We start from the raw sequence: 16,333 nt of genomic DNA on the forward strand, positions 1-16,333 counted from the left end.
GGAGTAAAGTAAAAAAATAAAATTAAAAAAAAATGTAAAAAATAAAATAGCTGAGCATAGGTTAGGAACTGCGCACCCGGAAGAGGTGGATGGGCGCACATTAGGAAAGCAAGAATCATAAGCGTCCATTTCTTGCGTACCAATATTGCACCGGCCTGTGTGATTTGTATGAACAAAAGGTGTTGCTCAACTTCTAATGTGAAGCCTTATTTAGCTTTATTAAAAAAAAAAAAAAAAAGGAAAGAAAAAAACTTGGTATGTATAAGCAATGATGTCCACGAATTACAGCTTTGCTGTCCACTTGTAGCAGATCTAAAAACTTGACAACTTTGTATTTGTAAATATGAAGCAGGTCCCTTTCAGCCGTTTTTTTGGTGTTGAAAAATAACGTTTCAGACTGGCTTCCTTCCCCCAGATTAAACCTCCCGCCCGGCCGGGCCATGCAGTGCGCCTGCGCGGCAAGAGGCGGGAAGAGCCGACCCCCTCCCTCCCTCCCAGTTTCACTCACGTGCTCCGGGCAACGTTCGGAGAAAAGTTACAAAATGCTGTCGCCTCCCCACCGACGCTGACTTAGCGCCCCTCCAGAAATTACAGCCGCCCCCCCCCTCCCAGATTTGCACGGGCACTTTCATACATATTTGCTTGTTTGTTACTGTTCCAGCAGGTCCTGCTCCCTCCCCTCGGCTCACGTTATCGGACCAGCCGGTACAGTAGAGCCACTTCGAGCAGCAGGCGGCGGCGGCGGCGAGATGTCGAGCGAGGAAGCCTTCCCCAAGCCCAAGGCCGGGGCGCTGGGGGGCAAGAAATCCCCGCGGCTGCCCAAGTGCGCGCGGTGCAGGAACCACGGCTACTCCTCGCCGCTGAAGGGCCACAAACGGTTCTGCATGTGGCGGGACTGTCAGTGCAAAAAATGTAGCCTGATCGCCGAGAGACAGCGGGTCATGGCCGCCCAGGTGAGACGGCGCGGGAGGGGAACCAGCGGCAGCGGCAGCAGCGGCTTTCGCCGGAGGGAGGCGCAAATGCGGGGTGGGCGCCCGGGCTAAAGCCGCTGCGTTCTTCCCTTATTTACTTTTATATGGGGAGGAGGGAAAATGTGGCGTTCAAAACTCTTCCAAATGCAGGGCGCTTTCCTAGATCTGCGTGCACGGAGCGGTTTGTTACTGTACGGCGAGCGCATACAGGAGAGCAGCACCAGAACCCTGGATTCATACAAACAAACAGTGATTGCGTTGTATCGATCTGGACTAATAAAGAAATAAATCAAAGCAGCAACATGTAATGGGCAGGAATTAAGGCCATCACTAATCTACTTTTACATTATCTGTGTTCGGGGTGACTCCAATGTTTGCATTCTGGATTGTTTTCTCTTATTTTTGTTATTGTTGTGGCTCTTCTGTTGAATAACGAACTAAAAAGTGCAGGCTGGTAGAGAAGTGGGACGTCTTCTCTGTTTCAACGGATCGAGCGTATTTGCGCCTGGTCGGAATTAGTTTGCCAGGCAACGAGTCTGGACTGGGTCTGAAAACCCATACATGACAAAAAGAACTTGATCTGTTGCGTCCCAGTATTTGTCTTCGTGTAGCCGCTGGGCTTGGTAATTTCGAAGGTCATTTCGCTCCCCGAACCGCCGAGGCTGCCCACGGTAGCAGATCCTCCCCAATAGTTTAAGCTTGTTGCAATGTCTTTGTATAGCGGTTTCCATCAGCCCTTGATAAAACTTTAAGCCTGGTTTTCGATTTCGAAGCATGGTTACTAAAAGGATTTCTAAACGAATAAAATGGAAAACATCCAGTGGCGGGGAGAAGAGGGGCTTGATTTTATGTATGCGTCACCTTCCTACGCTTGCATATATCTGTGCAATAACTGGGATTTTGGGAAATAAACTACATTTAAAAACAAACCTCAGAGGCAAGAAACAGTACTTTTTTTTTTGTTTTTTGGGTGGGAATTTAAAGCAAACTAGCAAAAGGGAGCTCGGGTGCCGCAGAATCCCGACGTGAAGCCCAAGCCCGGGGACACTGTAGGCGCCCGGCTCGAGTGGCCCGGAGCGTTAAATTGCGCGAAAAAAGGCCTTGTCGGGCGCGTTAGCGAAGGAGCCGCGAGAAAGGGGGCGCCCCTTCTGCCCCGTTATTCTCCTTCGTTCGTCGTCCTGAAACAACTTTTCCAAACTCCCGCACGTTTCCATCCATTCCTGCTGCCTTCTGCAACCTTGCCCCGAGCGGGCTTCGGCGCTGCTGTGCATTGGGTTCTTCAGCTTTCGCTTCCCTCTACGCAGCAAACTGCTCATTCGCGAGCTATTCGCTTGCATTCGCTTGCATTCGTTTTTCAAGAACAGTGCATAATTCTTGCATTATATAATGCAAAATATTTATTTGCTTTGGCATGGCGGCTTCTTCCAATTTCTTTAGACTTCTAGCCCAACTGCACCCTGCCCCAGGGTGGAACCTGTCCCAGTCCAGGCTTTTATGCACAGCTACCTTGTTTGTTCCCATTTTCCTCACACCACACTCAGGTGTAGTCCCTCTGCCCCCCTTCTTGGCTAGACCAGCCCTTACAGTGACAAGTCCTCTGGCTAAAAGTGGCCAAAGCTATGGGCTGGATAGGCTACATCCTAGAATATTGAGTTTGGCGAAGTTCTGCTGCTCCGCTAAAAGACATATTCATCCGATCTTTGGAGATGGGAGGAGTTTCCCTCCTTCTCATGTTGGGTCGTAATCTGGAAGATATGGGCCAGATAACCTTACCTTAGTGAATTAATAAGAGACTCAGGCCGATGTAATGCTGTGCACTGCGGCCAGCACATGGCTTAACATGCGACTGGAAGTGTGTTTTGGACACGCAACCGTAACCCCCGATGTAATACAGGGATTAGCAGGTGCAAAACGTGCGTCCAGTCGAGCGTGTTGCTAATAGCACTCATCACATGTAAATTTGGAGGGCCACTAATACATTTTCTGTTTCGATGAAATTAGCGTTAGGTATTCCTAGCCAGCAGAAGTCTTTCATTTGTCAGGAGACCCTGTGATTTCTGGCTGTTGATAAGATTTTCCACAGCAGAAACTGTTGTAGTGAGAAATGGATTTCTAAAATCCCTTTCAAGCAAAGTTATTTCCCTAAATCATAAAAGCTCAGTGCCCCATCAGTTTGTGAGATCACATTGTACCAAATATAAAGTATTGCCAGAAAAAAAAAATCCTTCTCATTTAGTATAAAGATTAAAATGAAACTGTGCTAGCGTTGAAGAGCAAAATTCAAGATTTTAGGCTATATCCATTTTTCATATATATATAATTTATTTTTTTTTTGCAAGGATTTTGTAAAAATAATTTTTACTTAGGGTTGAAAATTTGGAACCTGTAAGAAGTACTCCCCAGCAATATTGTGGAATAAAAATTAATAACTAGCTTTTAAACATGACCAAAACCATAAACTATCTCATTTACTTTCAGAATTTTCTTTAAGCTACATGACATATAGCAATCGTCTTCCCTTTGTGTATGACATTATCTGTGAAGAGTGAAAAAAACCAAACATTTTTTTTTGGTTGCCTGGAGAGCTGTCAGACTGCACCATGTTTTTAAATATGCAAAAGCAGTGTTGTTCAGCTGTGTCCAAAGCTTAAATTTATTTAACGTGTTTTCTGCAGCAAAATTGCCCTTAAACTTTGCTTTTTAAATGAAAAATTGATGAGATTAATAGACGCTGATCCCCTGTAAAATTATTGTGCTTTAAAAAGTTGCAAAAAATATATTAAAGAATGAAAAAAGTCCACATTTGTGCTATTTAAAAAAAAAGGTGCGAATGAAGGCTAGAGCAAAAATGTTTGGAACTAACTGGTGAAAAAAGAGTTGCATGGGCCGAGAGGTGTGGGAGAAAAAATAACTCAGAACTTGGTATTCCCTGATCCTTAATTCTGGCTCCTAGAGCTGAAATCCTACTTGTTGGTTCTGATTTGTGGGTTAGCCCAGGGACACAGAGATCAGCAACTAAAGAGACGGAAGTATTTAACACAGGGTGTGCTTGACTTGCAGAAGGCAGTGACAACATGTAACTATTCAGCAAAGTACATTTTGCCTTTTCATGCCTGTTATTTAGTATTTTCTTCCATGGATAGATAAGGAGAGAACTTGTAAATAATTTGATATGCTGTAATATAATTACCTTGCTACTGTTTTGCACACACACAATTGGATAAACGGGAAGTGCGCCTTTTAAGGGCTCATCTGGCTCTGTAAGTCACTTTCTGAAGTGAAGTCCCATGAGCTTGCTTGTAGGCAAGGGTTATCATTTTGGTCTTTAAAAAAAAAATTATCAAAAAAGTCAAGGCAATTCTCCTAAGGAAAATATAAAGTGCTGTAAATAGAAAAATCTGCTAAAGCATCCATATTAGATATTCGCTCCCTAGTAGGGCAATCTAAGTGTCAAAGATCTAAACAGAAAGGAGATTAAAAAAAAAGATAACACCATCATCCTTCCCAGGCACCCAGATACAATCCTATGAAAACAGTTTATAGCCTTGCCCCATTACTGCTCCACACCAAGTTTGCTTTGTTATGCAAGGGAACTGAAACAGTTCTTAATTTGTTTCTTAGGTAATTATTCAGTTGGCCAGGTTCACAAAAATCTAATTTGTTTCCCTGATATCTCACATTACACTTACAGCTTAAAGAAAAAAAGTTGACCACAAAATGTTTCCTGGTATTCTGAGTGTTCTAAGAGAAATCTGGGTACACACTGATCACTGGACCCAAAAGTGTATATATTTGGAAAATGTTCTAAATTTAAGTGAAGAATGTTGGCCGAAGCCCCTGTCAAGATCCAAGACAAAAGAAGCTACGAGTATCAATTCATCAGTCACTTTTTGCTGAAGTTCCTCCAATAAAGCTGTTTCATCCAGTCTCCCGGAGGTATCCAAAATATCTGCCCCCACAAGATCTGGACTGGGCTGGCATTTAGAGCCTGATAAATATTACACAATGTTGAGAATGGGGATAAAAATCTGAAGACAATTTCAACACCTCTGCCAAATACTTCCTCAGCATTTCATAACGAGAGAGACTCTTTAGTCAAGGACAATTTGTTAAACGGAAGACTTTTATTTCTGGAGACATTTTCAAAGGATGCTGCCCTTAACCTCAAAGTGGTGGTGTCCTGTAGCTAGAGCAGAATCGACAGCTCATAATTCAGAAACTTGATCGTGACAGTCATTTTTTTTCCTGATAGCCTTCAAATTCCTTGTCTTGATATCAACACTTGGATTTTGTGTCTCCGGTAGATTGGCATAACTGGGAAAAGGCAACCGGTGAGGGAATTCTTCCCCTGGGCCATCGTATGCTGCAGTTCCCCTAAGAAGGTGCTCTCTGTTCTTTTCAGAGGCTTACCCGCTGCACTTGGGTCGAAGGTGGGAGCTCTCAGCTTTTGAGCATCCGATCTGTGGAAACCCTTCTGTCGGAATTCCTCCCTTTTCCATTGACATGTTTCTGTCCGCACAGGTTGATTTTAGTGTGCCACAGTCAGAAGCCCAAGCCAGAAGCCCAAGCCAATCATCCTCTGGTAGCCCAAGGAATGCTGTTGAAATTGCGTTCCAGGCCTCTTTTTCGGTAGCGGCCTTGCATTCTTGCCTCTGACCACGTCTGCATTGCGACCCCTCCAGTTCGATAGTGGCAGGGAAAATATCTCAGGATGCAACCAAGGGATCCCATCTGGCATGCACGGGTCTTTTCTCTGGTTTAGCACTCAATGCCAGCTCACTGCTCTGTGGAGTCACCGGATCTCCAACAGCATGCGTCTCCTTACTGGCAACACCATCTCCTCCATGGAACCCACCGAAGAGGTGAAGGCATCAGTAAACCCCCAAGACTGTCATCAGAATCATGGAAGGGGAAGACCTAATCTTATCCTTCCGTTCCTCCATAGGTACGGGTGGAAAATGCAGGCAAATTAAAAAAAAAAAAAAAATGGGGAACATCTAGGAATGTAGTGGACTCCATCTTGGCTCTCCCATATCTATTTTGGTCTTTTATTGTTCACATTTTCCAGGTGCCTTAGCAGTGCTTTCTTTAAAATTTTACATCTGGATGGCAGTCAGCCTATAGAACATTTTTAAAACGTTTTCCTGTGCATGCTGGAATGAAAAGCAGCTAAAAATGTCATCATTGTTTAATTTTGAGCAGTTCACAAGGCTATTAGCAAGCTAAGGTGGACACATACAGAAGACAATTGGGGACCTTAATTTCATAGCATTAAGTAAACATTTCGTAAGAAAATATTTTGTAAAATACATTTTTGCGCGGTTAATAAAACTTCATTTTTTCGGGGTTGGTGATTATAACGCGTTGCTAGACTCTGTTCTTGGATCACTTATGGCCAGCTCCCCATGAGAACCCGATTTGGGACTTTTGTTTTTCCTGCTCCTTTGGGCTTCCCGGCCAGGTGGAACCAGCCTCGTTTGTGCTATGGTGGCAGCATGAGCCTTCCTTCACAACTACCCAGGTTTTCCAACTCTCTATATCCCTCCTCCCACATCAACTCGGCTGTTAGAACAGTCTGCAGCCAGGGGCCAGAAAGCATGGCTCTCTCACAAATCCAGTTAATGTGGACCCTAAGTCTGGCCACCAGGTGTCTCCATTGTGCAGGGGGCTGTGAGCCCTGCCTCTGCAGCATCTTGGCCCCAGCTGGCCCGTCAATCAAATCCAAGTCCTCTGTAACCTTTTTTTGACTGAGCTCAGCCAGTCCCTGATTCCTAAAGGTGTGCCTTTTGGAGCTACCTGAAGCAAACTTCTTCTCTGTTGATTCAGGTCCCCAGCTGGTCTAAGGATAAAGAATCCTGCTCTGAGCCCTTGCCTGTGTTTCACCTTAACATTATCTTCCTCTTCGGGGCTAACCTTTGGGCACCTAAGGCCTGCTTTGTGGGAGTACTTCAGGTGGATCATGTTTTTGCTAGGATGTTGCTGCCCTCTACTGAGTTCCAGAAACATGTTTTGGCGGCATGATCCCCCCCAGTGTGCAGGGCTGGTGCAAGGTTATTAGGCACCCTAGGTGAAATTTATAGCCTGCTGCCCGCCCCCCCCCCCCCCCCCCACTGGTCACACCCATACACACAAAATTATGCATTTATAATAATTTAACATAAACACTAAAATCAAGAAATATAAATTATCAATAGAGTAAAACCATAGTAATAAAATAATTAATATTTCATAACAGCTGACAAATAGAACAATATCCAGTAATTTAAGTTTTATACAAATTGTCCAAATGCCAATAAACTATTTAAAAATAGCAGACACATCAAACAGCACCCAATAATTAAAATGAATAAAGATTAATAAAATCCCCTGCTGTCCATACCTGGGATCGTTTGAATTCCAGATGCCCTGAGATTGTTGTGGATTACCAGGGGGAGAGTAGAGGGGTTGTTGCTCATAAACTTTATTCTCTCTCATCTGTAAACACATGCTTGCTCACATATGCCCTCTCATTCATGCACACACATGTCCTCTCTCATACATGCACACATACACCGACATGACCTCTCCCACATACATGCACACACACGGACATACCCTCTCATACATATATACACATGCTCTCTCTCATATACACACACACACGAAAATGCTCTCACTCATACACACATACATGAACATGCCCTCTCTCATATATACACACACACGGACATGCCCTCATATATGCACACACATGCTCTCATATACACACACACACGGACATGGACATGCCCTCTCACTCTTACACACAGACATGCCCTCTCACTCATACACACATACATGAACATGCCCTCTCTCATACATGCACACACACACAGACATGCCCTCTCATACATGCACACACATGCTCTCACTCACACACACCCACACGGACGTGCCCTTTCACTCACTCACACACACACACACACACAGACGTGCCCTCTCACTCACACACACGGACGTGCCCTCTCACTCTCTCACACACACACACACGGACGTGCCCTCTCACACACACACACACACGGATGTGCCCTCTCACACGCACACACACGGACGTGCCCTCGCACACACACGGACGTGCCCTCTCATACATGCAAACACATGCCCTCTCTCATACACACACACACACACACACACAAACACACACGGACGTGCCCTCTCATACATGCAAGCACATGCCCTCTCTCATACACACACACACACACACACACGGATGTGCCCTCTCATACATGCAAGCACATGCCCTCTCTCATACACACACACACACACACACACACACACACACGGACGCGCCCTCTCATACATGCAAGCACATGCCCTCTCATACACACACACACACACACGGACGTGCCCTCTCATACATGCAAACACATGCCCTCTCTCATACACACACACACGGACGTGCCCTCTCATACATGCAAACACATGCCCTCTCTCATACACACACACACACACACACACGGATGTGCCCTCTCATACATGCAAACACATGCCCTCTCTCATGCACACACACACACACACTCACACGGATGTGCCCTCTCATACATGCAAATACATGCTCTCTCTCATACACACACAAACGGACATGCTCTCTCACTCATACACACGAACATGCCCTCTCTCATACACACACACACACACACACACACGAACATGCCCTCTCTCTCTCTCACACACACACACGAAAATGCCCTCTCACTCATATACACACACAGACATGCCATCTCTCATACACATACACACACGAAAATGCTCTCTCACTCATACACACACACGAACATGCTCTCTCACTCATACACACACACACACACGAAAATGCTCTCTCATTCATACACACACACACGAACATGTCCTCTCATACATGCGCACACATGGACATGCTCTCTCACTTCTCCTCCCCCAGCAGCACAAGGCCAACAGCGGCAGACTCGTTCTTTAGCCCCCGCAGCCTACGGTGCTCTTCTTTTTTCTTCAGGTCTGCGGGGGCTGATGTTTCTCTCCCTCCTGCGCAGCTTCCTCCAGCCAAGCAGGATCCTGAGTGGGCAGCCAGCGGGGCCATGCCGGTTGGCTGCTGCTGATCTTCCTGCTCTTTATTGCAGCACGGCCCGGGCTAGTACTTCATCTTCTTGTGGCAAGGATGTGCTCTTCTTCCTGCCTACGTTGGCATCGTCATGGTCTCTCCCTCTTCCTGCACGACATGGCGTGTTCTCTTCCCGCCGCACGGGTGGGAAGAGGGAGAGACCATGCCAGTGCCGCCCCCCCCCCCCCCCCCCGGACTGGTGGCTCCCTGAGTGTGGTGGGGTACATAAACTTTTTGTGGGTTCTTCTGGAATCTAGAATTGCATTCAGACTACATTCCTCTTTCCACCGGTCCTGAACTAGAGGAAAAAGAACCTGGGAGTCTTGCTTGCAACAGGATTATTTTGAGAATGGGTTCATTGAAAAATTAGTGCCCTCTCTGGATTCATCTTCGGGACTCAAGAAACAGTGAGTGATACAGAATTCTGAGGGGAAGATCACTTTCCAACTGGGCCAATCAATTTTAGGATTATGGTTTTTCAGCCAGGAAGTTCCTCGGATGATTGGCAAGCGGGGAACTCAGTAAGTCCACGCTATACGCTTTTGGTGGACCCCCAACACCCATCTCTGTGGGTACAGCTTCTTGGGTTCCTCATCTGGACCTAAGCAAAGTTCCATCTGTGGTTTTTACTAGTTCTGGTGCTGACTCGGATCTGCGGGGGGAGCTGAAGAGTATCTGCCAGGGCAATATCCGTAGCGTTGGCACTCGCACTCGAGTTCAGCGTGGCACATTGAGCCCAGTATTATTGAGGAGCAGATACATTTCCACTGGTAAATGTGTAATAATCGAAAAGGTGAATTTTAAAAGCCTGGCACATGCATTAATTAGGGGGATGGGTGAATAAGTCAGGCTCGTGCATGCTGACCGGATTTTAAAAGCCTATCTCCCGCAGCGCGCACATCACCAAAGTTTTCAAAAAGGGGCGTGGGCGGGGCATGGGCATTTTGGGGCATGAACCAGAGATGTACACGCCTGGGCGCGCGCCCAGATCCCTTGTTGCATAAGTTCACTTCTGCAATGGATGAGGGGTCGGTTATAAAATAAAGAAAAATAAGCAGATCTGTGGGATTTTAAGGGGCAGGGCTAACTAGGGGGAGTGAAAGCTATTAAACTAGGAGGGTTTGGAGGGCCCTACCCCTTAACTGGGCGAACTGGGGATAAACTGGTTTAACTAGCAATGGCATTGCTGCATGCCACTTTGAAAATCCCACGACTTGCGCGATGGAAGTGGGATTTGCGTGCACCCACTTAGAGTTTGGCACACATGCGTGTAGCCAGACTATTTTATGACGTGTGTGTGTTATAAAATGGCCGCATCCCTGGGCGCGCAGCCTGATTCCTGTGTGCAAATGAGCACTGGCGCGCCAGTTTGAAAGTTACTGTCTTAGGGTTCAGGACACCTTTGAAGCTGTTGAAAGGAGCAAAGGAAGCGTTAGATTTGCTTGCAGCTTGACATCCCTTGGTATTCTTTATTAGTCATTTCTCGGGAATGAAGAAAGTTGCCCTAATTTTCCACAGTAGAGGCACATGTTTAGGTTTTGCCTGTGTTCCTTTTCCTCAGAAGTCAGTTGCAGTTGCCCCATAGCAATCTGCATGGGCTCTGGAGGCGGCCGGAGCTCCCGGGGTACCTGTCCCGTAGGGTTGAGACATAGGGAGCCTTGTTGTTCCTTGCGTTCTCTCCACCGCTCACTTAGTGTCGATTCTAATGCAAAGGTCAATAAATGCATTCGGTCTTTCAGGGGGATCGATTCTGGCCTGTTTTTCCTTGATTTCCACCCCCAGGCTCCTCCAGAACTGGTACCACTGGGCGGATTCTTGCTATGCCGTATCTGTGACTAAATAGCAAAACAGGAAACATAGCTGATAACAATTCTGGATCCCTGCTTCAGGCGCCAGCCTGGCAGTGTGGGCAGAGTGTGTGTGTCATCAAAGGTCTGAGACGAGGCTGTTATTAGCAGGAAAGCCCGATTTAATGCTTGACCCGTGAATAAGTTTAGTATGAATCCCACCTTGGTACTTTGAATTTAAAACTCCTGGGAATACATCATAAAGCACAATCAGCAGTGATGAATAAACCCCAGAAAAGTGGCCTGGTTGACTGTCAATGTGTTCTGGCGGTGGCAGGGTTGTCTGGCATACAGGCAGCTGCTGGGCTGAGCCGAAACTGCCTGGGCCCAGGGGGTCTGGGCCGAAGGCAACTGTGCCACAGCAGTCATGGCTTGCAGTTGAGCTGCTGGTTGGCACAAGCCCTGACTTTCCACCGCCAGCGTGGTATTCTGCCCTTGCAGGTAGTCGGTCGGCTGTGTGTGTGGGTGGGTTATTCCATGCTGTATACCCGGGCAGCGCTTATAGTGGAATGAAGTGGACACTCAGGCTGGGGCAGGAGTCAGTTTCACTCGGGTAGACTGAGGCCTGGATCTGGGTACCTGTCGATAGCTAGAGTTGTTGCGGAACGGGATCCCGAGCTCTGCTGTAGGCTAGGACCTGGAATCAGGAGATAGACGACAAGTCTGGAACAGGTGCTAGAAGCATGCTGGAAGGCGGAGTCAGGAAACCAGGTCACAAGCAGTAAGCAGAACTAATAAATGCTGGCAGTGGGTGAGAGCTGGTGAGGATACAGTATAAACTTACATTAATAAATAAATAAAAGGTCTGATTACACAGTCTTATACTGTTTGAATCAAAACCTTAGAACTCAGAATGTGCCTTTGCACCAGGAGAAGTTGAAATGGCTGTCCAGTGTGACGAATTCTGCTGTGTAGGTTTCCCTCTGGACAAAGGAGTGTGTGCCAGCTCTGAAGGTTTGAAGCAAGCCTCAAGGCTAGAGAAGACCCAGGCTCAGAGAACCTAACGGCTTAGCCAGGCTAAGATTACAATTCAGTTCTTTCAAATGCACTCAGCTCTTTCCTTCCCACACAAGAGCAACTCATCCAAAACACGATCCAGCCTCTCCAGAACCCTGCTCATCACAGCTATTGCTCTGTATTTTGAAAATGGATCCCAATGCACACGAACCTTTTAAGAAACTCTCTCCTTTCTATCTTGCAATGGTTTTCTCAGAGGCAGCTGTCTGGGCTATTGCAGTTTATTAAAGCATGATTCAGGCTTGATTTATTGATTTACTTATTTATTTGGCACTGTAGCTTCCCCCTCTTCTCTTGGGCTTCTGGCTCCATTGGAACCAGCTTCTGCATGAGCCTTTTTGCAAAACTACATAGGTTTCCTCCCTCCCCCTTCGACCTAACCATTGCCAGCAACAGTCTGATGGAGAGGGTGGCTGCACCGACCACAGCTCCCTCTGAAGTCTCCCTGTGACATTGGCCACCTCTTCTGGCCAATAAATGACGGAGACTAGCTGACAGTGATCTGGGCACCTTAAGCACCCGTCCGAGGCCAGGGGCGAGTGCTGTGGGCCCCTGAAGCAGCGGCTGAGACTTTCCCAGCGCGAGGATCTACGAGCACTCCCGTTTTGTATTTTACTTTTTGGGGAAAACCTTGAGTGTGGGGATGCTGGACGTGGGGGTGTGCAGGATCATTGATGGTTTCGTTATCTTTGTGAAGCTCTTTAGGTGGGATTGTTTGTGGGTATGGGGTGTATTTTCCTTTCTACGGCGGTCACTTTCGCCAAGCCATTCTGTGAGACATTTTGGTACGTGCCACGGGGGTAGCGGGAGAAATGTGATCAATCCCTCGGAAACACGTTGGACCAGGCTGGTTTTTTTTTTTTTTTTTTGGCAGGGCAAAGCAGGAAATATTTTTTTTTAATTGGGCATGTGGGGCCGTCCCCATAAATTCAGGACTGTTGATCAATTTGTTGGCTGTACTGTGCTAGAGAAAAGGGTTCATGCCCTTCAGATGCCCTGCCTGAAGTTAAAACAAGAACATAAGAAATTGTCATGCTGGGTCAGACCAAGGGTCCATCAAGCCCAGCATCCTGCTTCCAACAGAGGCCAAACCAGGCCACAAGAACCTGGCAATTACCCAAACACTAAGAAGATCCCATGCTACTGATGCAATTAATAGCAGTGGTTATTCCCTAAGTAAACTTCATTAATAGCCATTAATGGACTTCTCCTCCAAGAACGTATCCAAACCTTTTTTGAACCCAGCTACACTAACTGCACTAACCACATCCTCTGGCAACAAATTCCAGAGCTTTATTGTGCGTTGAGTGAAAAAGAATTTTCTCCGATTAGTCTTAAATGTGCTACTTGTTAACTTCATGGAATGCCCCCTAGTCCTTCTATTATTCGAAAGGAAAATAACCGAGTCACATCTACTCGTTCAAGACCTCTCATGATCTTAAAGAAGAAGTCTAAATTGGCCCTGTCAGTTAGGGTCAGTTTGCAATTGGTCCCCCCACGCCTCCAGCAGCGTAGATGAAGTTTGAGCCATGGGGGGTGGAGGGTGAGTTGTGGCCCAGTGGACTGATGATATCACTGGACACGGGCTTGCCTGACTGGTTATGCAATGGCTCTGAATTGCACAGGAACGGCTTTGCCACTGGCTCACTACAACTGGTGGGAGAGGGGATGAAAGAGAGATGGGGGGGCCCTGCCACCCAGGACTTCCCTCCCACTTAACATCCCGATTTTCCACCTCCCTGCGGGGCTTTGTAAATTGCAAATATTTAAATTTACCCCAAAGCCAATGAATTAATTAGCGAAGGGGATTTTTTTTTTTTTTGCCTTCTCTCTCTCTCTCTCCAGGTGGCTTTGAGACGGCAGCAGGCCCAGGAGGAGGAGCTGGGCATCAGCCACCCTATCCCGCTGCCGGGGGCCGCGGAGCTGCTGGTGAAGAGGGAGAGCGGCGGCAGCAGCTCCTGCCTGTTGCTGGACAACGGCGGCGGCAGCGGCAGCAACGGCGGCAGCTCGGCGTCGGCCGCCAGCACCTCCGCCACGGCAGCCGCTACAGCACCAGGTGAGCATGGGGTGCGCTCGGGAGCCCGGCCCGCGCCTGCCAGCTGGGGCTCACTTGAAGCGGCGTGCACGGCACCTAGGGTGACAAAGGAGGGCTTGTGTTTTTGTTGCAGACATATTTGGGCCATAGTGATGGCATCCTGTGGTGTTGCTGTACCATCATGCAAATGTAAACCTTATTTATGTATTTATATGGGGGGGCAACAGAGATGTCATTCTGAGCACAGTGGCTATAATATATCAGGACGATTTTTTTTTTTTTTTTAGCATTTTCTCACCTTCCTGTTGTACTGTTCTGTAGAAATAAATCCCAACAAATGAATTGTAGGTGACACCTTTCTACTGGACTAACTTAACCGCATTTGGTGGCTCGAGTTCCAAAGCTATGCTGTCTTCATCGGGCCCTATGAAGGGAGCGCGGGTCTTGAAAGCCAGTCACAAATGCATTCGGTTAGTCCAGCTACGATTCGTCTGCGGTGGAACACTTTTTGGGTAGGGCTGTGGGGGAGGGGGGGATAATAAAACCAATCAACCTCCACCCTTTCTTCTATCCCTTGCTCTCACCGCCGACGGCCTACTGTACGTTTATACTTAGATAAAATAGTTTGGCTGCTGTGTTTGTCCTCTTGGATGCCACAAATAAAAAGGTTAACAAAAAGAAAATAATGGAAAAATATAGATGGGGTGATATCTTTTTATTGGACTAAATACATTACTTGGCAAGGTTTCCTGACTCATTATGAGTCATGCAGTGATACTTCTTGTTACCGTCTGATCGCCCATCAACTCTCCCCGCCACCCTTCTCCCATCACTGGAAAGCCCTTTACGGTTTACTTTTGGCAGCCGCACTGTTTTATATTTTCAGGCACCATTATCTTTTGCTCATTTGAAGTCTGACTTGAAGAGTTTTAGCTCTTGAAAACTATTCTGTCAAGTGCTGTATTACGTTATTTCAATAAAAAGGTATCACCTGATCTATCATTTTTTATTGGTTTGTTTTTATTTCTGTTTTTACTTAGTCCTTTTTACATATGTTCTTTGCAGTTATCATATAGATTATAATCTGTTATCAGCACGCGGTGCTGATTGCACAGTTACTAAGTTCCATAAACCGCACTGTGTGCGCTAGTACAGGTAGAGTAATTGAATAGCAATGCCTTACAAGAGTCACCAATATCTGACAGCTCCTCGCTTGTGAAGATGGAAGAGCCATTTTATTGTCCGTGTGTGTCAGAGTTTGCAAAGGAAGGTAGCATGGTGTAAACACTATAACATTGTGCTATCAGAGAAGCACACTGGGATCACTATCCTGACATAATTGCAGAGAATGACGAAGTTGTGTTCGCATGGGACATTCCCAGTCCAGTTCATAAAATCTTGATGCTAGAAAGCCAGGTTATAGTGGTAAAGAACTGCATTGCTAACAGAAGTAGTGTTATCTTGTACTGCGTATGGAGAGACAGAAGATCAAACCAAGAAATACAATTGGAAACTATGAAAATATGGTATAAAAATACAGATATAGTCCCAAATGTTTGAGTGCCACTGGCCTAACTAAAAAGAGCTTTCAAACTCACCTCAGTATGTTGCCTTCCTATATTATATCGTATGAGTTCCAGAAGGAAGCTCTCTTTGGCATAATATGAGTTAAGAAGAGCATTAACAGTAAATATGCAAGGTTGAAATCATTTCCAACATACCCTGGCTTGAGAGGGAGGTTCATTCATTCTTGTCATGGTATGTACAAGGCAAACCCCAATGTAAACCCTGCACTTCCAGTTTTGTAAATCTGTGCTCTTCATTCACAGAATCCCCCTCCAACAATGAGTGCAGAGCAGAAATAGGACATTTCCCCATATAATTCACCACAGAAAAATAATTCAAATTCTGGTGCCATCTCAGGAATAGCAACACACGCTCCCCTCTATTACCGGCAAACCCACCCCCCCCCCCCCCCCCCGAAACCAGTCAGTACATATGTAGCAAATCTGCCATTCTGTAGCAGCACTAACTCCCAGGATTCAAACAGTTAATAACACTACCTGTGAAAAGGCAGCGTTGTAAATATTACAACGGACTATAAAATACCACTACATATCCTGTTGGGAGAACACAACAAACAAGACTGCTGCAGATCCCTACATGCTGACGGTAGTCATTGCATCCCACTCCAACTCTCTATCAGCCATTCCCTCCACACCAGCCAGCTCTCCCCCACCCAAGCGGGTCGGCCAACTTTCCTACCTCCATTTCCCCCCCCACCCTGAAAAAGATAGTCAGCTGGTCTGTCTGTCTCAGTCCCCCTAGCAAGCGTGCTTGCCTCCACACCCTCCCCACCCAGAAAGCC

General features: G+C 46.5%; 1 protein-coding gene across 2 annotated transcripts in view; it reads left to right on the plus strand.

Annotated features, from left to right (window-relative positions):
* Nucleotides 1-531: 531 nt before the first annotated feature.
* Nucleotides 532-16,333, plus strand: part of DMRT1 (doublesex and mab-3 related transcription factor 1) — a 322,036-nt gene continuing 306,234 nt past the window's right edge. For both annotated transcript variants that reach the window (XM_029613177.1, XM_029613183.1), the window contains exons 1-2: nucleotides 532-953; nucleotides 13,776-13,986. In XM_029613177.1, coding sequence (XP_029469037.1) covers nucleotides 750-953; nucleotides 13,776-13,986 — 415 coding nt within the window. In that variant the 5' untranslated portion in view covers nucleotides 532-749. The remainder of the gene's footprint in view (nucleotides 954-13,775; nucleotides 13,987-16,333) is intronic.

Source organism: Rhinatrema bivittatum, chromosome 1 (assembly GCF_901001135.1).
Source record: "Rhinatrema bivittatum chromosome 1, aRhiBiv1.1, whole genome shotgun sequence".
In the NCBI taxonomy this organism is placed as follows: Eukaryota; Metazoa; Chordata; class Amphibia; order Gymnophiona; family Rhinatrematidae; genus Rhinatrema; species Rhinatrema bivittatum.